The sequence below is a fragment of the Erpetoichthys calabaricus genome, chromosome 3 (genome assembly GCF_900747795.2).
Source record: "Erpetoichthys calabaricus chromosome 3, fErpCal1.3, whole genome shotgun sequence".
Taxonomy (NCBI): Eukaryota; Metazoa; Chordata; class Cladistia; order Polypteriformes; family Polypteridae; genus Erpetoichthys; species Erpetoichthys calabaricus.
The window spans coordinates 88378365-88396213 of NC_041396.2; the positions used below are offsets into that span (position 1 = coordinate 88378365).

Genomic DNA, 17849 nt, shown 5'->3' on the forward strand with positions numbered 1-17849 from the left:
AGGCAGTGTGAGCCAATGACGAACATACAGGACTATAAAGGGGGTTTGATCCCCCCTGTTGATTCACAATCTGACTTTAAACAATTCACTTCATCTGTCTGTGCAGCACCAACATGAGACTTTTCAATATGGATAAAAAATCTTGGAATGAAGTTCACTATGGAAAGACGCTGTATGTATTCTGACTTGATCAGAATGGCAGAAATACATTTTAAGGTAGGCCGCTGTCGTAAAGCAGAATTGTGTTGTCATTATGTCTTATAAATAGTGAATATGTGTTGTAGAAATTCCCCGGGTGATTGTCTACATGAAATAATGTGCATTTAAATTTATTTATAAACTAGATAGAGAGCATTCACTAAAAAGCTCAATACCTCCACAATAAATATACAGTTTAAAAAAAATCAGGTTATGAAATCTTTCATTTTCTATTAGTTACTTGCTGCTTTATGACAAAAATTTAACAAAAGCTTTGGTTATTCACAGTTTTGCCATTTGTCAGTAGTTTAATGTCATTATTAACTCTTTTTTAATTGTCTATAGAATATTACTGATCGCAAGCTTTGGGTGTTGTGAACCCCATACCTATAGCTTAGATGATTGTGTACAAAATCCTTCCTTCCATTTTCTAAACTCAATTAATCCAATTTAAGGGTGGCAGATGCTTTGGCCTGTCTTGGTAGCATTGAGCTCAAGGAAGGAACCAGCCAGTGTCATAGAAGACACAGATTGATTGGTACCCACGGCCATGGTGGCTGTTTCATTACCTGGCAAGGAAGCCATGATAAAGGAAGGATATGGATGGATGGGCATCCTGACCGAGTTGATTAGTGATATCTTTCCCAGTCAGTAGGCCATTATGAGCAAATGACAGAGGGCGACTGCCTCCCAAGGCTTTCTCTTCCCCCATTACACTGGGTGGCAGTGTCCCCCTGGTATGGCTAGTGTTTGGATGCCCACAGGGCTGCATGGGAGTTGTAGTATTGAATGGCAGCACTGCTGGGGTTCTCAGGTGCCACTAGGGGATGCTGCTGGGAGCAGGCTCCCCACTTATGGAGAGGTTTCACCAGACCCGGAAGTGCTTCCAGGTGGCAATGCTGCTGCACTGGAAGCACTCCAGGGTTTGGGTTGAAAAGCAACCACTCTGTCTCATGCAGTAGTCAGAGTGGGGAGGAGGTGGACAAGGCTTGCTCGGAGAAGAGTGGAATTGGAAACGGAAAGGAAAGAAACTACATGGAATTATGACTGATCTATCAGGTGATAAAAACCTGTAGAAGGTTTTTTACTTGAGTAAAAACTTTGAACCTGTGACTGTGTGGATTGGTTGCATCTGGGTGTTTTCCCCAAACAAGTCACACCAGTTTGGGATGCCAATTCTTTGCAGCATACACCCATACATCATCAGCTTAAGCCCCTTTCACAGTACACAATCTTAGTTAGATTCAGCCTCCGACTTACTCTGACAAAGTCAAGTTATAAGGATGGGCTCATGTGTATACAATAGCTTTTAGTGGTTGCAAAGACGCTAAGACTCGCACCATCTGAAAACAGTGATTTGTTTATTTTATTACAGGGACCTTGGGAACACATCCAGCCTTGACTTGTCTCATACACAGAGACGCGTAAAACAACTGCCCAAATGAATTGATAATAAAGAGCATATTAATCAAATTAGGCAGAAAAAAGTAAAAAAAAAAAAAGAAAAAAGCTCACCCAAATTCCTCCGACACTGATGATTATTTAACATACACTAGATAAATAACATCCAACGAAGCACTGAGCACAAAACAGTTAATGATAAACACCATAGATGTGATGATGATGAAAATTTATAGAGGTGCCAAGTGAACAGTATCCTGATTGTTATGAAAGTTTTGTCCTGCCATGTTCCAGTTGTTGCGTTAAGATCTGTAAAAGTTGTGAGTGCTCCCCAGACAGGGCTGGCACCACCATTAAGGCGAATTAGGCATTTGCCTAGGGTGCAAATCATAAAGGAGGGAAAAACGCAGTCCCGTGAATTAGCTACCGAACAGTCAGTTGGCACACTAATAAGCCTGGCCTAGGGTGCAAAATAACCTAGCACCAGCATTGTACCTGAGGTTTATCCACCCAGACGAAATCAAATGAACAAGCACATAAATTCAGAAAGAAACTGTAATCCACTGGGTGATTAGTAATCCAGAGGTGGAGTGAAGGATAGGAACACAGGCGGACAATTGTGCCACACCTTATTGTCCCCAGCAACCCAAGCAGCAACACCCAAAGTTGACCAATGTAAAGTACTACTGGGGCTGCTGGGATTTGTAGTTAATCTGAGTAGTGCTGCTAGAAGTTGACAACCAAAGAGTAGTCACTCGGAAGTACAAAGCACATATTGCAGCCAGGAGGAATGGATCATGCAAACAGAAGGAAAGCTTGTCTGTCTGATGTCTCATTTTTGTCATACCACAGCAGAAGTGAACAACAAAAATAAAAGGGCCAAGATGAACTTGCTTTACCTGGAAAGCCTTTGTACAGGCACCAGTGCCGTTAGACAGCATGTTAATGGATTGTCAGAATGCAGCATGCTCACGATACTCTGGAAATGTGCTGAAAAGTCATCAGAGAGTCATTTGTGATATTAATTGTGCATTCTGACATCATCAAGGCTTGATGATCCAGCAACATCACTTATTAAGCTGAACACACCTACAATTAAACATCATTTAGTGAGGTAAACTACGCTGCACATCCTTGGGATGTGTGAAGGAAAATGATATATCTAGAGAAATTTGCTGATTGTATGCAAATGAGGCTTTGAATTCCTGCATCTGTGAGGCAGCAACATTAAGCATTGTGCCACCATCCATTTGAAAACCTGTTTTAGAGTCAACAAGTTTAATGGATGTACAGCCTTTAACTCCACTTCATACTGGGTTGGTTGTCAGAAGCAGTGTTTGGTAGGAAAAAAAGAGACGTTATTAGTAATAAGTATTGTTACATGTGGAGATTACAGTGAAGGTTTTATTTGCATGTTTGGCCAGAACTCAACATGTCATCATTCTCTGGTGCCATGATAAACAAAACATCCTTTTCTAATGCCACATAACAATGAAGTGTAGATTGGCAGCCAGAAGATTTTCATGGCAATCAGGGCTGCACAGTGACTGATTAGATAGCTAGCTGCTCAAAACAGGGACACAAAGAAAACTTTATTATCAGAGGACTACATTACAGAAATATATACAGTATATAAATAAAAATGTAAATATGCATATATAATATTCTCACACCTGGGTACAGTAATTCAATTGAGGGTCAAAAAGTGGGACAAAACCTTTAACAGTGGCACTGAGCGCAAGGCAGGAAACAAAACTGTAGAGGGTGCCAGTCCACACACACACACACGCACACACATGCACACACACACACACACACATATTTACATGGCTAAATTAGAACTGCTTGCATGTCTTTGGGTTTGTCGGAGGAAACACCCACACACAGACACAGGGAGAATTTTGAAAATATTTAATGGGATTTTAACCCAGGATGCATGAAACAGCAGTGCTCACCACTGTCCCGTGATGCCATATTTATAAATAAAGCAGAATGTGTGTGTACTTGTCTGGTGTACAAATCCATACCTTAAACCTACTGCACCTCCTCCAAATTTTGCGCAGATTCCCTATGGAATACTATTATGCTTTGTTCCAAAATCTGACCACACTTGCACTTTATTAGATTAGATTGGATTAGATCTTTATTGCCTAATACACTGTCAGAGTATAGTGAAAATCTTGTGCCACATTTGCTAACAGGGAAGCATATAAAGACAATATGATGAATATAAATGGTATAAATTAATAAATTCAATAAATAAGAGTAGCAGAAGAATGGCCTAATGTAAAGTACATAGTGCAGAACATACCTATACAGGCATATAGATTGCACCAGCAGTACATACTGTACAGTCCTTTGGAGGAGGTTGAATCATGGCAAGTCAGGTTACCTAACCACTCCATGATGCATCATGTCAGGATACTTTCAATAGAGCAGCGATAGAAGTTCACCAGTATTTTGGTCCCCAACCCAAAGTTCTTTAGCCTCCTCAGGACAAAAAGCTTTTGCTAAGCCTTTTTGAAGATGCAGGAGGTATTGACAGACCATGAAAGGTAACTGGTGATCTACACACCCAGGAACCAGAAGGTGCTAACTGTCTGGAGAGGGGAACTGCTGCTATGGAGTGGAGCATGACTGTGTTTGTTCTTCCTGAAGTCAACAATGAACTCCTTTGTTTTGTTGACATTCAGAAAGAGGCTGTTGTCATGGCACCATACTTTCAGGTCTTTTACCTCACTCCTGTAGGCAGCTCCGTTATCATTGCTGATAAGGCCAATCACAGTGGTGTCATCTGTAAACTTGATGATGCTGTTGCCCTCATGTTTACCTACACAGTTATGGGTGAATAGACAGTATAGTAGTGGGCTGAGGCAGCAGCCATGCAGAACACCAGTGTTAGTGAACAGTGTGGAGGAGCTCCTGTTGCCAGTCCTCACTGACTTGGGCCTGTTTCTCAGCAAATAATACACCCAGCCACAGATGGAGCTGCTCAGATCGAGGTTTCTGAGTTTTAAACCAGGTTTGAACGCACAGTCATGTTGAAGTGCCCCTTGAAGATATTTTTGGGACATGGCACGAGTATGTAAAATTGATTTCCATGGTGGGTTTACTTAATAATATTTTGGTTTAGGGCCAAAATTTTTCTCCCTGGGAGACTTGTTTAGTGACCACACCTGCACTTTATCCCACTTCGGGAAGCACAAGGTACCCCTGCTAATTTAATATAAAGACAAAATAAGAGCACTGCTACCTTAATCCAAATGTTGGCCCTTCTTCCCTTGTCATATTGATTGCCTTACAGAACTTCAGTGTGGCCTTGTGATGGACAATTATCATTGTTGTGTTTCATTCTACCCTGCCAGACACCTCAGTACCTCTGCTGCCAGCCTTCTCACTAGTTTAAAGACTTCTTATGCAGCTCTTGGCACCGTACTTTTTTAGACACAAGTCTGCTCAAGTTCAAGTTAAAGATCCTTTAGTGGTTATGATCAAATTGCATTTTCTCACCTTTTCTTTCTTATACTGTATTTAAAGAAGCTTTACCTGTAACTTTATTCTGTAATTGAAATCTGTATATATTTGATTCTGTCTTGCCAACGCCCACATAGTTTACATTTACTTATATGGACCCATCTAAGTTTGTTTACATGTAATTTAATTATTTTCTCATTAATATTATCACTTTTATAGTTCCTCTGAGTTGCACTTCTGCTTAAATGGTATAATGCCTTCTGAAGATATGCTCTATCAAGGCCCCTATATAAAAGACTGACTGATTGATTGATTGATGCCAATGCTAAATTGCCTCTGTGTGAGGGAGTATGACTGTATCAATGAATGTGCTTTCTGATGTCATGTGTCTTTATCTTTCCAGACATCCGGGAACTTGCAGAAAAGCCAAAAAGAAAGTCATTTAGACTTTTGGATACTTCTGGTGGGCTCTTGCTTATTCTCAAACATCTTCTAGAAAGATCTGCACAATAGAAACACCTAATAGTAAATGTTCTAGACCTGACCCAAGTCAAAATCCCCAAAAAGTTAATGGTCATGTCCTCTCTGGTCTTCTTTGTCCATTTGCCCCCAACTGTATGTGCTTCATCTGAGTGCCACCCCTCTCCAGCTTGTTCAGTCTGACACTTTTCATCTTATTTTCTTCTCCTGCTACCTTTATGCCAGCTGACTTCTTTCCTCAAATGACATTCTAAAAGAATCACAAGCAAGGGGTGGGCTTTAAACATAACCTGAAAGTATTTCTGGCATCACAAGCAACCTTAGAAAGACCTAAGGCCTTCCTCAGAAAGCTTTCCCTAAGAATCCCCTCCTGACATCTTTAGCTGTCACTGTGCAAGTAAGGCCTGCTTCTCTCCATTAGTCTCCTTCTACCTACGCAGACACTTAAAGGAGTTCTATAGTCTCCAATGTGTGCTCATCTTTTACTAGATCTTTTATGTCTCTTCAACTGCCTGTGACATCAAGTATATTGGTAGAAATAGGAAACACATAGTTTGAATTTTGTGCCTCATAACTTTCTGTGTGGAGTTTGATGATTGTGCCTATATCCATCTGGGATAATTTTCCCAGATTTTTTTTCTTGTATCCCAAAGATATACATTTTTACTTGACTTGTAATTTTAAACTGGCCAAGTAAGAGAAAAAGTACCATATGATCCCTTGTGCCCAGTAGTTTTTGGTTAGGCTCCAGGTTCACCCAACTCTGAAACTGCAATAAGTGGGTTGGTTGAAAGGACCCCATAGCCAGACAAAACATCAACTTGTATACACAGTGTCATAAAGAAGGGTGTTGTGATTTAGTTGGGTCAGTAATATGAGTCAAGACAGCAGAATTACGTTGAGACCCCACTAATTGGAAAAGGTTGACGTCATGTGATTAGCCATCTTTCCCAATTCCAAGATGTTCTCAATTCTACCACCCTAAAGTATTCCCAGTTCAAACAGTGGTTACCCCTACTGTGTGTCTGTCTCCTTTTTCTCTTTCACATTTTAAGATGCTCATTCTGCTTCCTGCCCTCCCAGCCAGCCTCTTAGCAGTTTGGCCACCCTACCATAATTTTCTTTACTGGGTACCATTCATATGTGAAAGTTTCGTAATATGTGTAATAACAAATGACCACATAGTCCTCAGGAAGAAAAAAAAGACACACTGAGTGTCCAGTATCAGAGCATCACCCCCCTTGGTGTTGTTATTGTTGTTCTCTTTAGTGTAAAGTATCAGTGTACATTTTTGTTACCAATTTTCAGCAATAAGGTTGAGAAAAATAGTGTCACTCACCGTTGAAGGAAAATTAGGTGACAGTTTGACAGTCGGCCTGGCTCGCACCTTGGCAGTTCCAGTTTCTGGGACTGACCCATAGCCCAACACTTTATCTGAAAGTGAAAAAGAAAAGTCTTTAGTATTAAAATTAAGACAAAGTTAAGTGCCAGAAGGAATTGTGGGAAAGGCTGGTGGTCAGCAGAATTCTTAAACTACATTTTCTGTTCATTACTTATAACATGACACAATGCCAATTTCATAAAATCTGGATTGCCTGTTGATGGTTCTGGTTGATGTTGGCCAGCACCTCTGAATGTAGCCCCAATGCTGGACAACCATTCCTATATGGGACAGTTATGGACTGTTCTCCAATCTTGTGGTTGAATCAGTAAGTATGGCAGAGGTTTGCAGTTTTTTTACCCATAATTCCATGAATCACTGGTGAGTTCACTTAAACTATTGGAGCACACGGCTCTGTGTGTTGACTGGCAATGTGCTACTCGGGATCCAGACTGTACTGGCCTCCTGATCCTAACAGACTGTGGAAGTTTGGAAACTGTCCAAGCATCTGATCCCTGAAGAATAAATCCACTGATTAGATGGAGAAGAAGCAGTAGTATAACTGAAAGTCAATAAAGCTGAAAAGCTACCATCATTGCAGACCACTACCCAGGTTGCTGTTGATACTTTGCTTAGGGACAACAGTCAAGGGCCACCGAACCTGAGGTTTCCACCACAGGAGAGTCCCCATTGGGACCTTGCCTACAGTTAATGTGCTGATAAGCTCATTAAACAATGGACACTGCCTACTGAGTTAAGATAATGTTACTGTAGTCCAGTAAACTACAGTTGCCCTTCTTCAGTGCAGGAAATGATTCCACCATAGTTTCCAAATCCAACAGGAATGCTCCTTAACGCTGCTACTATATTATTAATGCAATTACTTAAAGGATGCCTAGTGCTGTGCTTATCCAATCTCAGAATGAGCCAATACTTGTTCATAGTATAAGAGTCATGTTAAAAAAGCTAACATGGTAAATGCATCCCAGGTACTTGACGCTGTAGACCACACACATAATTGTAACAAAATATCACATACTGTATTCCACCTTCTCTTATTAAATTGCTGCTGCTGTTGCCTTTGGATGGCACTGTGTGCCAGTACTAGTGTGGTTTAAATCCCAGGCCTGGAGTCAGATTTATAAAATTTGCATATGCAAAAAGAGAGACCCAAAACATGTGTATACAACTTTCCACTCAGAAGCCATGATTTAGAAGAGAAAGCTTATTTAGTTATTTATTTACTTATTTGGCTGACACTTTTATCCAAGGCAACTTAGAACATTTGAGATATAATTGGTTACAGTTCTGTTGTTTATCTAATTGGAGTACAGGCAGGTGAAGTCACTTGCTCATAGTCACACACTGTCAGTAATGGAAAGCTCAATAGGAGAACTTATGTATATTTACACCCACTCGGACCCATATGTATGTAACATTTTGGAGAAAACAGGAAATGACGCCACCCTTGATCAAGTAGGGAAATGCAAGCAAACCAACTGAATGACAGCAACTTGTATGCATAATAATTCATATCACCAAGCAGTTATTATAATGTGCATTGACATGACAAACATCTGAAACCTCAAAAGTGATGAGCATGATGTACAGACTCTATTTTAGTTGGTGTGTATTTGCACTGAAGAACATTTTTGTTTTTTTATTAGTTTACATCAGCAACCTGTTGTCACTTCTCAGGGAACTGGCTGACAGATCAGCAATATCTCAGCCAAGCTTCAGTCAATCATGACCGCCATGCTGGAGGCCATTAACCAACTAATGAGGCACTACATTCAGTTGTGTATGGTGTGGGTGTATAGGCCGACATAACAAGGTAATTTGAAGCAGTGTCCAGTTTTCATAAAATAATCAAGGCAATTTACTGCACTCATATTGCAATAAAGGCACATAGCAGGAATGAAGCTTATTTTGTTAGCTGTAACAACATTACATAAATGCACAAGTCATCTGTGACACCAAGATGAGACTGACAAAAGTCATGGCTTTGTGACTTGGGACGACCCATGATTCACTTATTTTGTGTTGCCATGCACTTGCTGATGGTGCTGTATGTGAACACTAGCTTGTTGGTAAGGTAACTGGCTGAACCCTCAGGTTTTTATGTAATGTACTATTCATTGTAACAGCAATCATGTCATTATAAGTGCCAGGCAATAGTGGTTATCTGCTCAGACACTGGTGTCTTATGCCCTTCTCGGACCCCAGAGTGCAGAGGTGAGGCGTTACAAGGTCACATATGTTCTTGCTTTGCTCATTTATGGAGCACACCATAGGACTCCTCAAATGTAGGTGACTGCATATGTATGAGGTTGATTAGCATAGTCCATATTAATATATGATATTTCAGGGAAGTAAGTGGGTGTGATTCGAGGCGTGTTCACACACGCACACATTTTCAAGATGATTGTGATCTATAAAGGGTAAATTGTATAGAATGTTCATACGCCAGATTTTATAAGTCTGTTTTTGCTTTTTTTTTTTGACAAATGCATACTTTCACTCTTGAATCCGTGCAAGGTTTCCTAAATGAAACATCACGTCATTATCTGTGGGGAGTTTTGCACGTTCTACCAGTGTTTGCAATGTTTTTCATTGGGCACTTCTGTTTACTCCCACATTCCCAAAAACAAGCATTGTAGGTTAAGTGCCAATTTCACTAATGTCAAGTGTGGGTGTGTGCATAAGTAGGATCTGTGAAGGACTGGTTTTTGTGTTGCGCCCAATGCTGCCCCCATAGACTCCATCTTTCCGTGTCTGTAAAATGGACTTAAAGGGTCTAACACATGTCATGTTGTGTTATGCTGTGTGTGCATGGATGTGCCTTGTAGTGGACTAGTAACCTGTCCAGGGCTGGGTGCATGCTGGGATAGGCTAGAGTATCCATCACCCTCAACTGAATTAACTTGGTCTGAATATAGATAAACAGATAATTATTGTCATTATTAGATTCCCAAAAAGTTTGCAATGACATTCAGAATATTATGTTAAACAAACCAGCAGCATTCATTTATCACTGGGTGTGTCACTGCAAAAAATGAGGACATTGAGGGGCAGACAGTGTTCAGTTAAGTTTTTTCTTTTTCTTCAGAAATTTTCAAATACAGATCATAAAAAATGTACCCTTCACAGAGAATAAAAGAAGATGCCCAGCCTTCTGGTGACCCATTCTTCAGCCTCAAACTGACACACGGACTAAGTTGCTTGGAATGGTGTCTACTCTTCACTATGTCCATGAAGATGTTGCATGTCTAGAAACCAATCCAATGGGCATCTCTAAAGACAATGTCACTTAACTGTAGGATGGCATCAGTTTTACATCCCTGACCCAGAAATTATAAAAATGATGATTGCAATGTATACTTCCAGATAACTAACGGGTCCTTTTGACCAGATCTTGCTGTAGCAACTGCTGACTTATGCATGGAGTCTGGCCTAGTGGACAAAGCACTTGACTTTAAACCCCAGGCAGACTGGCCCTGTACTCTCTGTGTGAGCCTGAGAAAGCCATTTAACCTGCTTGTGCTCCTGTTGTTTCATAACTATATACATGTAAAGCACCTTGTAAAGGTCTTTGCTATAGAAAGGTGCTATATAATTAAAGACTGGTTGAATTCAACACCTCTAAATGTATTCTTTTTTCTGTCTACCTTAAATGAAATATACTCAGTGAAACACTATCCATAATATAACAACGTAAGTAAATCTAAGTGGTCCAAACAATTTGACTTTTTTATTTAAGAATGAAGGGAAGGCTGGTAGGCCAAACAAAAAATGATTCATTTGAACTGCTTTTTGGAATGCCCCAGAGGAGAGGTGGGAACTTGAACGGACAGACGCTGAGGTTCAGAGATAATAAACAGTCTCTGCAAGCTAAGTGCGCCATAGCTTATGTACAAATAACATTGTAATCTGACAGTGTTGGATTTTGAGATTCCAAAAAACAAGCATTGACAACATAAGAAATTTGTCAAACAAGAGGAGACCATTCAGTCCATTAAGCCTGTTTGTTTAGCTAATAGCTAAGCGGTCCCAATATCTCATCCAGATTCTTCTTAAAGGTTGTGAAGCTTTCTGTTTCAACTACATGTCTTGGCAGTTTGCAACAGAGTCCCTCAACTCTTTGTGTAAAGAAGCGCTTCCCTTTAATTTTCACTGGTATCCAGGAATATGTGACTCACCCTTAAGCTGTATCAAAGGCTTTTTGAAAATCTGAGTAAATTATGTTATATTCTTTTCTTTTGTCAATTGTTGCAGTTGCCTGTTCAAAAATTCTAAAAGATTGGTTTGGCAAGATCTTCCTCTCATAAACCCTTACTGGCTGCAATTCAGTAGATTATTTTCATTATATGGAGTCATTTTTGCAACTTTCCAGTCCTCTCAAGTGACTGCTTAAATATGCCTAATAAGGATTCATAGAGGACGTCTTTCATTTCTTTCAGTACAATTGGTAAAATCCCATCTGGTCCAGGGGTTTTATTAGTCTTCATTGTAATGAGAGCTTGAAGCGCATCCAACTCTTCCATTTTAAAATGCATGAACTCGGAGTTTGTTTTTATTGCTGCATGGTGAATTCGAATTTGTTTCTTCCTTTACAAGTAGTTGCTTAGTTCATTTGCTATTTACTTCTCACTTTCAATAATTTCTCCTGTTGTGTTCCCGAGGTTCCTTAAATATGCCTAATTTGAGCCTAGATCAGATGGACTCTGAAGTGACACCATCTTTTAATTATAGTTACTGAGTTTTACTTCCCCATTCTATATTTTCTAGGTACTTCCTCAGCACCATGCAAGCTTTCATCAAATTGTAAGAGTTTGTTTTGGGAAACATTTGTGTGTTCTCAAATAAGATCTCAAATTTATCACGTTGTGATCCCTGTTATTTATAATATATACAAAATATATATAATACTGTATATTATCACAGGAGGCTGGGGGTCAGACTCAGCCAGGATGCCTGGAAGGACTGGAAGGTGGCTTATACGTCCCCTGGGTCAGGAGGGGGCAACCGCCCTGGATGTTGAGGGGACCACGGGAAAGGAGCAAGGAGGCTCAAGCCCATTGGGGCCTATGGCCACCGCCAGGGGGCGCCCCAAGTATCGTGGAGCCTGGGAAACACGCACTTCCGCCACACCTGGGAAGGTGGATGAAGATCCTTCCAGCCATGCCCGGAGTGCTTCCGGGTGGAAGAGCAGCACTTCCACCACACCAGGAAGTGCTGCCAGAAGGACGTCATCAAGCACCTGGAACACAACCGGATGGAGATAAAAGGGGCCACCTCCCTACAATCGGGGATCTAGAGTCGGGAGTGGGAGCAGGATGAAGCTCCCGTGAGGAGAGGAAAGGTGGCCCACGGACAAGTGAAGGCCCGAGTAAGGGTATTTGGTGCGGGAAGCACTGTGCTGTGTGGGACTTTATTTGTGGAGAAATAAAAGCGTGTGATTTTATGAAGAGTTGGTGTCCGTGTGGTTGTGTCCGGGCTGAACCTCTCACAATATATATATATATATATATATATATATATATATATATATATATTCACTCTTTTTGTATTGTTCAAAAAGATAGATCTACAGACATTCCCAATGCATTTTACACTTAAAGATAGAATGATTACTGTCTGCAATTCACTGACAGGTCTCGGTCTAGTTTCAGAACACAGCATAGCACAGTTGATGATTTACTTATCGCAGCAAACTCTTTGCAGATCAGCATATTAATTCTGTTAGACATTAGTGCAGAATTTGATACTGTCAGCCACGATATCCTACTGTCTATAATGGAGATCATTTTGGGTATTTCTGTCACTGCCTGCCAGTGGTTTAAGTCATTCCAGAATTTTAGGCAAGAGTTTGTCAGTCTTGTAACAGCAGGTCCAGCTCAGTGACGGACACACAGTAAGTTCCTCAAGGGTCTGTTCTCTGCCCTCGGCTGTTCTGTATCTATATGATTATCCTTGGCCATATTATTCATAGCTTTGGAGCTTTAGACTGGACTATCATTTATATGTGGATGATACCAAGATCTATTTCAGTGTTAAAAGCAAAAGTTCATTTGTGTTTGCTCAGCACACAATTTGCCTCAATGAAATTAAAACCAGGATGAAATATGGAACTCTTACAGTTAAACTGTAACAAAACCAAATTCCTGCTAATTGGCACTAAAGCTTATCTTAAGAAAATGAGCTCTTTTTCAGTAACTCTTATTGCTGATAGATGATATCATCAGACCACCAGTAGTGATTCCACTCTGTTGAGCCCTTAAGCAAGGCCCTTAACCTGCAATTGTTCTGTCCTAGATTTGACGTTTACCTGCAAGCAGATCCGACAACTTGCATGAAAAACTCAGGTGTTGGTGGCAGGACTGGCACTCTAGCCACTGAAACAAAAAAACCTCACACTGTTCCATTCCATTCAAGTTGTATGGTGCTCAAGTGTCACCTGTTACACAGCTGTGCTGGGGTCCTAATTTGGGATCCTGAAGTGGTTTGTTGCATGGTGAGTGTGGCAATGCGCTCTATCAGTGCATGTTCCCAATCTCTCTTTCTCTTGTTCTTCTGAAAGGAATCTTGGTGCCATTTTCAATTCTCCCCATTCTTATTCTACATATATAAACCACATTAAGAAGCTTTCTTATTTCAAACTCCATAACATATCCTGCTGTCATTCATTCCATTCCTTTTCTGATACTAAGAAACTTTTCAATGCTTTTTTGCATCCCACGTCAATTACTGTAACTTTCTAATGGCAGGTGCCCCTTCTAATCTGTTATCACAACTCTTATTGGTTCAGAACTCTGGTCTAAGAGTCCACACACAGACCCACAGCAACAAGCAAATAACACCCATCCTGTTCTTCTTTCACTGGCTCCCTGTGTCTTACAGAATTGAGTATAACATTCAATTACTAACCAATAAAGATTAAAATGGCCTAGAACTGGACTACACTAGTAACCTCCTCCATCACAGTGGTCCTGAGTGCCCACTAAGGCCCACCGATTCTGGCAATCTCATTGTGCCCCAAACTATCCTGTGCTCTATGGGTGAATGAACCTTCAGCTTGTCGTGGAAAACTGCCTCCCAAAACTGTTTAATTCTTTTTAAAAAACAACTTAAAACTCTCTTGTTCAGGGAGGCATTTAACTTACCCTGACATTCTGTCCCTTCTTTTAGTTTATCTCTCTGTCCAGTTGCTCAGTATGATTTGCATTTGTATCACAAATTCAGTTTTTTGTTCAAGTTTTAATTGCAGTATTCGAATTTTTGTATAATATTCCGGTTTATTGTATCTTATTTTTGTTTCCTGTATTTATTTTTATTCATTGTTTTATTCTGATATTATTTTGTATCTAATTGTGTGTATTTGAACTTTTTCTGTTTTTACCCTTTTGTTTATCATGAATTTCTGTGAAAAGCTTTGAGAATGAGAAACATTCTCTAAAAATGACATGTATTATTATTATTATTAGATATGGTCAGGGTAATCCTTGGAGTTTATACCCTAGCACCTACTCATCCGCTAGTGAATTACGACACAGTTATTCTGCCATCTGTCTTTGGCAGTCTAACGTAGGACTATGAGCATATAAAATGTCAACTCCAAGAGCTTGTTGAGGAAAAGATTCTGAAATCAACTGGTCACCAGTGCAGTGAATCTAGCACAGTGATGATGTTGGAAATGATAGCATTAGTATTCCTTTCTAGCTATTCCCTGTTAATACACTTTCATAAAAAAATCAATGTCTAGGTCATGAAGGCCTGGGAAAGTAATTCACTGTCTGAAATTGAGAAAAAATTAGACTTTCAGGAAGTATTTCACAGACACAAAAGTAATACTGTGGCAGACCGTTTCTAACGTGAATACCTTGTGCAGTTAAGAAGCTAACAGCCTACACTCATCAAATGTCTCATCCCATGTGCATGAAAAATTCAGGTGGTAGGCCTTTTGTTTGTGTCTTTAGAGCTGGTGCAGCAACAGATGCCATTATTCAAATCTGGGTATCCTTCTGCAAGCTCTAAATAATGATTTCTATTGATAGGTCAGTTTTATTTTATATAGCTTCCTTCGATTGGTCAGTTTTATTTTATATAGCTTCCTTCATAGAGAACATAAATCTCATAATATCTCAAACATTCATGCTTAAACTTTCACATTCAATTTTTTTCTGTTTGGATCAACAGGCTATTGTTTCTTAATCTGGCAACTTTTAGAACATGGCTTAGAAGTCCCATATGATGCCAGTCTATTGAAGACACACATTGTGGCAGTTCTGATTTGCCCTTTTAACCTAAGAGAACATCCGTGGGGAAAAAAACTCCTTATGAGAAAAGGGAAAACTTGCAGACTTCACCTCAAAATTAAAGCAATGACAATTATTTCTGAGATGGCAACATTATCCTCTCTCCACTGCACCAAAGCTCCACTGCACAGAGAGGTGTTCATTTTAATTTTATATAGAAACTATATTACTATATTTTTTCTGTTTTTGTTGTTCATTATAAACCTGTATGTACCTTCCGAGCCTGTGTTCTAAGATAAATATTATGTAAGATCAAATCGAATTGAATAGTCTATTGTATCATGTGATATCAAATCATTTTACAGATTAGTTAATGACTTTATGTGTTGCCATCCCTAGTAAGTATCACCTGAAACGTCATGTTTCAGTAGACAGTTATCATTAACAGAGCCTTTCATACCAAGCAATATCTAAGATCATTTTATGGGGTATTCCATCTTTCTTAGTCTCTTTCATAGCAAACAATACTATATAAGTTATTTTATAAAGCTGTCCCTCTTTATGTAGTGCCTTTTATAGCAAGAAATCTGTCAAACCATTTCATATGGCGGTGCACCTAATATAGTGCCTTTGAGAACTTTCAAAAATCATTTTATAAGTCAGCCCATCTTCTTATAGTGTCTTTATTACAATGCACCATCACAATTCATCTCTCTTAATAATCAGACTTTCACGACAAGCAATACTGGAAATAATTTTATAGGGTAATCCATCCTTTTTAGTCCATTCCATAGCAAACAATATCATTAATTATTTTATAAGCAATCCCTACTAATATAGTGATTTCATAGCAAGAAATCCCTCAAATCATTTCATAAGACAGTCATATTAATTTCATAAGGCAGTTCATATAATATAGCACCTTTGAGACCAAGAGAGAAAGAGAGGAGAGAGGTTGGAAACATGCGCTGATAACGCTTTGCTGCAACCACCACACACTGAGCCCAACCATATAGTAAATCCTTTTTATATAATACCTTTAATAGGAAACACTATCATAAATCATTTTTCAAGGCAGTCTGTCTTTATATGTTGCCTTTGTCATGCATGGGAGTCTGAGGATCACCTTACAGTCTCTACTCTGGTAGACAGCACCATCCCAGAATGAGAGGGGGCACTATCACTAACAGTATTGTCTCCTCTCTCCAAAGCTGTAAGAAGAAGCCTAATGAGGGCAACTGACTCTGCCCAGAGAAGACCTGCCCCTTCTAGCTGGAGATGTATAAAATCAGACATCTCCAGAAGGATGTTGTCAGTTTTCGACCCAAGCCTAACGCAGGATCGATCCTCAAACCAGACCTACTCTTCAGAACTACCACAGAAAGTCTGATTGTTCCTAGCAGTTTTAAGCTGCACCATTGCATGCTTATTTCCTTTCAAAGTATTTTTTGTTTTTTTGGATTACTGTACCTACATTAAATGGGGTTATCCGGTTGGCACCTCAACTCTTTATTTGGAACCCTCCAGTCGCTGGACGTCCACACCTATCACAACTAGAAATATGCTAAACCATTTTATGAGACAGTCCATCTTTATAGAGTGCCTTACCTAGAAATGGGTTGACATCCATTTGCTAAATTCTAATGTCTAATTTCATGTCTAGCACTACTGTAACGTATTTCATATTGTAATGTATTTTATATAGTGCCTTTTATTGTAAATACTATTATAAAGGTTTAATACAGCAATCTATTCATGCATAAGAATGCCTTTTCATCACATGCATTATTACAAAACAGTTTATAAGGCAATTCAGTTTTCATTTTATTATTATAAGGTACTACCAGGGCTACCATTTTTATATGGTGTCTTTCAAAGGATGCATATTATTTACAGGATGATCGGCATTACACTCCTTTTACATATTTAGAACACAAATCATCTTTATATAGCGCCTTTCATAGCAAGCATGATTAATAAGTAGGTTTGAGTGCACTTGTGCATATGAACTGTGCAGGCATATTGCATTAACAACGCGTACTCTCCAGGTTTGAAGTCATGTTTATCGTAGTGGACTTCTGTCTTTGCTATTGCAGCCAGACACGTTGTAGATCCTGTTTAAATATTTATATAGCACACGTGGAGGTGAATGACTGTATAATAAACCTTCCTTTGAGCTTTGAAGATAAACATGGCCGCTTGATCTAATTAAGGCGAGATAATACTAAGCCTCATATCTGTGCAGATAAGCTGTCAAAGTGATCAAAATGAAGGGAGAGAATATGGGTGTCAGATCGGTGCCATGGAAGGAAATAGCACTCAGTTGCACAAATCCGCTTGACCCGTTCGAACGAGGGACTGCTCTGTTGTTCTTTATGTCAAACAAACCAATCATCAATCTGCCCACTAAACCAGAAAGGTAGAGGAAGCTCACCAGCAACTGACAGGTTGATTTAAAAAAAATCAATCTTAATAAAAAATAGTTGGGGTGGGTCGTGCTGCGAAACAAGGAATAGAGAGAAGGGGTCGACCTACAAGAAGAGTTATTGCGAAACAATATTTGAGCACACTTTTAAGAATGCAAATACCTAAGCCGATAAGATCTCTGAACAATTGAGCGCAGAGTGTGCAAACAAAGGCATTTGTCACACAATGTAAAT

The 17849-nt window shown here is 39.6% G+C and overlaps 1 protein-coding gene across 1 annotated transcript in view; it reads right to left on the reverse strand.

Annotated features, from left to right (window-relative positions):
* The window catches only part of LOC114648190 (uncharacterized protein C6orf132), a 71218-nt gene that overhangs the window by 47914 nt on the left and 5455 nt on the right, over window positions 1-17849 (reverse strand). Inside the window, exon 2 of the mRNA XM_028797075.2 lies at window positions 6893-6987. Within this exon, the coding sequence (XP_028652908.2) occupies window positions 6893-6987 (95 nt within the window). The remainder of the gene's footprint in view (window positions 1-6892; window positions 6988-17849) is intronic.